We start from the raw sequence: 7,252 nt of genomic DNA, 5'->3' as shown, positions 1-7,252 counted from the left end.
CTTTGGGGTCCTTAGGGACTAGTAAAGCACTATATAAATACAGGCCATTTACCATTTTATTAAATTTTAATGAAATTTGCATTTACTTTAATCTCAGCCAAACAGATTTACTCAGAAATAAATAAAATACTAAAAAAAAGCCAAACAATAACATTTTTAAGTTATCTAAGTGACTTATATATGTTTAACCTGAGTAGCGAAAGACAGCGGTGGGTTTGAAAATGATTTGCCCGGAGTCCGGGGTTCTCACAGGCTCTAGTGAGCTTTGCCCCCGGCTAGCTATCGAGCTAGTGGGTAACAGACGTCGGAGCGCTTTTGAAAATATGTGGTGTCTTGATAAACTGAGCAGATATTTGAGGTTTACACAGCTACATTCTTGCTTGAAAATATGTTAAACTTTATTTTGTGAACCAGAAAGAATAATAAGAGTAACATTAAAACTAACTAGCTGCCGCCATTATTGGAAACTGAGCTGGGCTGCGCTATGAATTCTGGGACAGAGCTACTTCTTCTTCTTCGGGGTTTATCGGCAGCTGGCATCCTTGTACATGCAGTGCTGCCATCTTCTGTTTCAGTCCGTTATTACACTCTTAAATCCTACTACTTATTCATGCGTCTTTTGTGATCTTACAAAGCTTCAATCGACGCGTCGACTATAAAATCAGTTGTCGATGATTTTGATTGTCGACGTAATCGTGACTAGACCACTAATCGTGGCAGCCCTACTCTCTAGGGAGCATAGTTTCATGATCCCGTGCAGAAAAAAATCATCTTCAAAGTCCAAATAATTTTTGAACAAATGAAAACGTCATGTGATTTTCAACCTGTAAATATGAAAGAAAAAAGGTCATGTTTTTACTGGTGCTGAGTGGGCAAGTGTGTGTGAATATTCACATCCCAGAGGTCATGTTCAAGTTATTCTCAAGAAACTCTATTTCTGTGAGTGTTTTTACTCTTTGCCCACGTCAAGGACTTAAATAACTTGTGATCCCATGCTAAAAAAAGAATCTTCTATCTGTAAAGCTCTTTATTCTGTCCTATATTCTTCTTTCATGTAAACCATGAAGCATTTGTGTCCCGGCAGGTACATGGCCATCATCCACCCTCTGCAGCAGCGCATGTCCTCCACAGAGACCAAGGTGGTGGTGGGTGTGATCTGGGTTCTGGCTCTGCTCCTGGCTTTTCCTCAGTACTACTATTCCAACACGGCTGAGGTCCCTGGCCGTGTGGTGTGTTACATCGACTGGCCAGAATACACTGTGTTTGACTTCAAAAAGATGTGAGTGAGTCTCTCTGGCAAGCAGCTATTCAAGTCAACAAGCCTAGCTAATTATTTTCCCATTAACAACAAATTTGGGAGGTTTGTGAAATTTGTGTGTATTCAGTGGAAATGATTAAAGCTTTCAAAGTAAGTCAAGTGACGGCACTCAGACAAACCGCCTGTGGGACAACAAAACAGAAGAGCTGACTCAAAAGCCTAATGTAAACAGAACCTACGGCCTCATTTGGCTGTTTATTAAACCACAGAAGACTGACTGCATGTGGTGCATTTTGGACAAGTGCCCTTGCTGAGCTATTGATTCCAGCTTGTCTAAAAGCCAGCCTCAATTCTATAAATGAAAGAGCCTGTTCAGTCATCAACTTAAGTAGCCAAATGTGGACTTGATTTATTTTTTATTTTGTTATCTGAAATGCGACAGATTAAGAGAGTTAAGCCAGAGGGTCACACAGAATTCAAAATAGAGTTATTACCAGCATTCAAGGAAATTTTACTCCTGAGGTTTCTAATTCAGTCATGTGGAGTCAAAGTCTTCTCTCTTATACTGCTGAATATTCAGTAGCTCATTTTCTTCTTTTCAGCACTTTGCTGTGATTTTTATTTAAAAGTGGTCATTGTCTCTCATGCAGCAAAAACACTTTTTCATTAATGTTCTCTTTACTGGGGAACATTTGGAAGAAACATCTGCCTGGCAGACACTACACATTTACACATTTAACCAGTTTTAATGCACTGCTACAGCCTATTACTGTCACATTTTTATAAACCAGGCTGCTTTTAGGTTTTATGACAATTGGCAAAAAGAGGAATAGGTATTTTACTCAATAATACAATAACAAACATGAAGTTATGCTTTAATGGCTAATTTAAAATACTAATAAATGCAAAAATCAAGAATATCACTTCAAATGTGTAGGTCAGAAACTTTGGAGTTTTTGTTAGTTAAATGGTGGAAACTAATTAGTTAGTTGAATATCTTTTAATTACTTAAGTCTGTCTTATGGAGAAGTTTGATGGAAGCAACTATTGTTTTCTGCTGAAGTTTTCACATCCTAATCATACTGTTGGAAGTCCGGGCTACTGACTGGCTCCCTAAATTATCTGTATTTTCCAGTTTAGGCTGATTTCAAAGAGCCTTTAGTGCCAAAATCTTTTAGCATCAGACTGTGTTTATCCTTCTGAAGACAGAAGGCAAAACCCAAACAACACACCCTTAGAGAAGTAGATGTGGACCTTAAGTGAAACAGCATTTAAACAGAAAAATAATATCACTAAAAGCTGCAAAAACCTAGTAGTAAACAGAGTACTAAATGATATTAAGTCAGAAAAACATGAAAGGAGGAGCTGGGGTGGATTTGTGTTTCAGAGTGGATCGCAGATGGGCAGCAACAACTGTGGGCAGGGTGCAGCAGCTTAAATATTGTGCCCTATCTGAGATTTGGATTGGATGGACCCACCGGCCAATGGCTTGGTGTTGAGATGAGCTCACCTGTTGAGATTGGTGCTGTGCTTGACTTTGTGGTCTGCTTGAACTAATGCCTGATGTTATCCACTGGCAGATTTGAGTACTCTCATCATGTATTATATGAAACTGTGTGAGTGCTGCAGAGGTTTGACAAGATGTGTGGCAGATATTTGGATGAGAGATGCTGCAAGTTAAAGAAGGTTAAAACAGGCTCTTCAAATGGTTTACTACTACTATGTGAGCCTGGTCAGGCAGTTCATTCAGGCATGACCAGTCAGCACCCTTTCCTCCAATTATCATGTTTCCTCTGGTTGCTAAAATAGGACCAAAGAGCTTTCATATCAAGGCAGTGACTGAACATTAACATGAATCATTTTAACACCATATTTATGCATTGCCTGAGAAGAGGAAACAGCAAAAGCTGTCACTTCTGTCGAAGTGCTCCAAATGCATTTCCCCTCACCCCGTGATCTGAGATCAAAGAAAAGGCAAAGAAATGTATTGTTGTGCAAATGCGCCTGTTAATCTTCTCTCTGCACACACGGACACCTTGCTGTGTTATACAAACTTCAGAAGGTGCTTTAGACAAAGCTGGATAAACACAGCATATCTAAAAAGGACGAATCCCCACTTTACACCACCCCAGTGACCTACAGTTTCTCGTGCTTGTCTTCTTGTAATCCTGGTGGGTTGACTGTCCAATACCACATATGATGCCAATAACACAGGTAGATTCTACAAATGTTAACACAGAAAAACACCCACACAATGACACACAAACACAGGCTGATCGCAGCCCCACTGATGGCACCCTCCACTGCCGTCCCCATATTCTCCCACATTTCTCCATGGAAATATAGCTTATTATGAACATCACAACAGCAATTTCATTGTTCATGATGGGGTGCCTGCTACACTTATTATTTTTTTTAATGAAACCATAATCAGTGACATGCCGGAGCTGAGTGAGAAAACACTTACTAAGCTGAGCTAACAAGACTGTAAATGACACTTGTGATTAAAGCCCAACGCTTTGACTTTGCAGTCAGTGGGAATTAGTATGCAAGGTCTCATAGGTGGGTATTAATAGATGTTACTGCATGCTTTCACTGACAGCTTACAAACTATTCCCCCTTAACATGCTACAGCATGTTTTGGGCATTGTAAAATTGCACGACATGAGCCTGTCATTAGTGACAGTGAAGCAGTCTGGAGTTGTCCTCCTGTTACCTCCAGTAATCTTTTGCATCTGTTAGCAAGAAAAGTCAAAAAACAGCTGACCTTCCTTCCATATATATCTATAAAGTTATCTATCTATATATCTATATATAGATATATTTATTTATGTATTTATATTTATATTTATATGAACGCTACTATTGAACAACAGGCATGCATCCATTTGTTCCCATGTGTTAAAAATGTATTCCATATTCATTAATTATTATGCATTTAAAGACACACATGCACACACACACATTAACCTGTATATATAAATTACTGTGTGTAATTTGTCAGTGCAGCTGTGACCTCCACTGAGTAAGGTTTTATTGATTTTGCTTGTATGTCAGTTAGGTGATATATTGCAGCTTCCTTTCCCTAAAGCGTCATTCATCACTTAGAAATAAGAGCCTGCTCGGGCCCTCTGAGCAGAATGACTCTGTCAAGGAGTCGATCTGGTAAGTGTCATGTCGCAGCTCCAGTAGAAATCTAGACATAACATCCTGTGTTACTTGACCACTCTTTCTAGAAAGGCCTGTTCCACAGTGTGGACCAAATCTCAGTGAGGAAGTCTGTTAATATCAACAAAAGAAGTTCTATAATCAATCGTGAACTTCTGCAGCAGGAAATGTGATCAAATGAGTCTCTAACTAAGCTTCTAAACTACTACAAAAAGAACATCTTACTAACCACACAGCTACTAAGTGCTCTATATATTCAATGTATTTTATTTTATTTTTTTTACAAATATCAACAAAACTAACAAGTTGGAGAAACTCAAATACACCCAAATACGAGGCCATAACAACCATTATGAACTGTAAAACGTGCTAGCATTGGAAATGCTCCTCCTTTAGGAATGTGGTCAACTCAGGTGGAGGAAAACAGCTGCGAGCAAGAAACAAACCTCCAGCTTTTTTTTTTTTCAGAACTACGACTGTGCTCATTAATCTGATTTGTGGAGATGGCTTTCATCTCAGTGAAGCTGTATTTTAATGGCATTTGAGTTTGTAGGAAGTGTAGAATTTTAGAGTAATGCTACAAAACTGCCAGCCGAGACTGATTATACATGAATGTTAGTGACTGGAGAGCTGCTTTGTCAACAAAACAGGAGCTTAAATAACTGGATATTTGAAATCATATTTGGAAACACTGGCACACAAGCACAGACTCACATACAGTACAAAGCAAGAACCTATAAGAAGTTTCACAGAGAATACAAATGACAACAAAAGTACCAAATACTGAGAAGAGAAAAACCACAGATAATCTGTCAAAGAAGGAAAAGACTATAGCGATGATTGGGAAATGAGAAACAGGTAGAAACATTCAGGGAATTGCAGAAGCTGAAAAATAAATGAAATAGTCAAAAAAAAAAAAAAGATGTGTTTAGTCCATAGGTTCTCACAAGGTCAAAGTAAAAAAGATTTCATATTTATTTCTAGATTATTTGTTCGTCGTATCTTCTTTCCTTCTCTACCTTCATGTAGAGATGATCCAGTGTAAATCCTGCCATTTATTTGGGCTTTTTGTGACTAAAGTTGAACTTGATTAATGATCATGCTTAATGATTAATGAAGCTATGGCTGTTATTGTAAACTTTTCATATGTAGATCAGCAAATTATAATATTAGTCAAAGATACCCAAGTAAATTCAAAGTGCAGTTTTTAAAGGATCATTTCAGGTTTTAAAGGAAATCCTAAAAGGTTGATCATTAATATGCAAATCGTCATGACCATTGATCAACAACCACTGATCAAAGACCACTGATCAATGGCGATGAGTACCATTCACAGCGAGTTGGGGAATGGCTACAATCACAGCATTTTAAGATGGCGAAAGATGTACGCTTAGGCCCCCTCCTCGATTCAGAGATGGTCTTTCCCTTTTCACGTAAATGGCCTCCTTGACTCTGCACTCAAACCAGGGTTTCTCCCCATTCAGGATGTGTACATCCTCATCATTGAAAGAGTGTCCACTGGCCTGTAGGTGTAAATAGACTGCAGAGTCCTGGCCTGACGAGATAGCTCTTCTGTGTTGTGCCATCCATTTAGCCAGAGGTTATTTGGTTTCCCTGATGTCTAATTATCAAGTATCATTGTGCAATGTACTGTTTATAAGGTTGGGGAAACGTGCAATCAGCTGAGACTGAAGAAGTCACTTGGATGAGTGATGAAACGTTTCTCCCACTGAAAACGCTACGTCCAGATGAACAGAATCAACCTTTTAGGATTTACTTACCTGGATGATTGAGCATGCATCAAGACTTTTTAAAGAAAAGCGGCTATTCAAACCTACCTCACCCTGTGAAATAGCCCCAGTCTTGTTAAATTATGAGTTAATTGTGACCAACCACAATTATGCTTGGAAATTATCAGTCTCAGTAAGACTGAGTGTTCACTGGACAAAAATGGTATCCATGAGATAAAAAGAACAAAAAAGCTTGTCTCACATTTGCTGATCATCTTGAGGAACCCCAAGACTTTGGGGAAAATAGTTGGCAAAAAGTTGAACTTTTTGGAAGGTTTGAGTCTCGTTACATCTGGCATAAAACTAACATAGCATTTCATAAAAAGGAGATCATACCAACAGTCAAACATGGTGGTGTGATGGTCTGGGGCTGCTTTGCTGCTTCAGGATAACCTGCTGAGATTAAGAGTTCTTCTTTCTACCACAACATCCTGAGGGAGAATGTCTGACAGCTCAAGTACATGTAGTACACCAAAACACATGAATGGCTAAAAAAATAAAACAAAATTCATCTTTTGGAGTGGTCTAGTCAAAGTCGGGAGTTATATCCAATTAAGATGCTTTGGTGTAACTTTAAATGGTTTATTCCTGCTTGAAAACCAGTGTGACTTAAAAGACATGTGCAAAGAAAAGTGGGCCATAGTTCCTTCACAGTCAGAGGAAAGACTCACTGACAGTTATCATAAACGCTTGACTGAAGCCCAACCAATTATTAGGTTTAGGGAGCAACTGCTTTTTCAAATTTTTCAATGTTCAAGGTACACCTGTGGGTTTAATGTTACCTGCTGCTGAAGGTTCAAAACCTCAGCGGCAGAGTGGCACGACTTGCAACACTTTTTGTGATTTACTGTTGAGTATTAATTGATGTTATGAATTGTGGGACTGCATTACCTCCTTCATGTTCATAAGAGATGCTTCAGTGTGTCCTCCGCAACAAGAGATAATAAATGAAGCACTAAATCACCTTTCCTGAGTCATGTTACTGCAAATATACACAGTTCTGGGGTCGCTGCTTACAGTTCCTCAACCACAAAGA

At 38.8% G+C, this 7,252-nt stretch overlaps 1 protein-coding gene across 2 annotated transcripts in view; it reads left to right on the top strand.

The window, feature by feature from the left end:
• Positions 1–7,252, top strand: part of tacr1a (tachykinin receptor 1a) — a 45,064-nt gene that overhangs the window by 18,564 nt on the left and 19,248 nt on the right. For both annotated transcript variants that reach the window (XM_014339494.2, XM_042227964.1), the window contains one exon: positions 1,085–1,279. In XM_014339494.2, coding sequence (XP_014194980.1) covers positions 1,085–1,279 — 195 coding nt within the window. The remainder of the gene's footprint in view (positions 1–1,084; positions 1,280–7,252) is intronic.

This window comes from Haplochromis burtoni, unplaced genomic scaffold (genome assembly GCF_018398535.1).
Source record: "Haplochromis burtoni strain Fernald_Lab_line unplaced genomic scaffold, NCSU_Asbu1 Contig_293, whole genome shotgun sequence".
Classification (NCBI taxonomy): domain Eukaryota; kingdom Metazoa; phylum Chordata; class Actinopteri; order Cichliformes; family Cichlidae; genus Haplochromis; species Haplochromis burtoni.
This window is presented reverse-complemented; position numbering and strand designations above follow the sequence as displayed.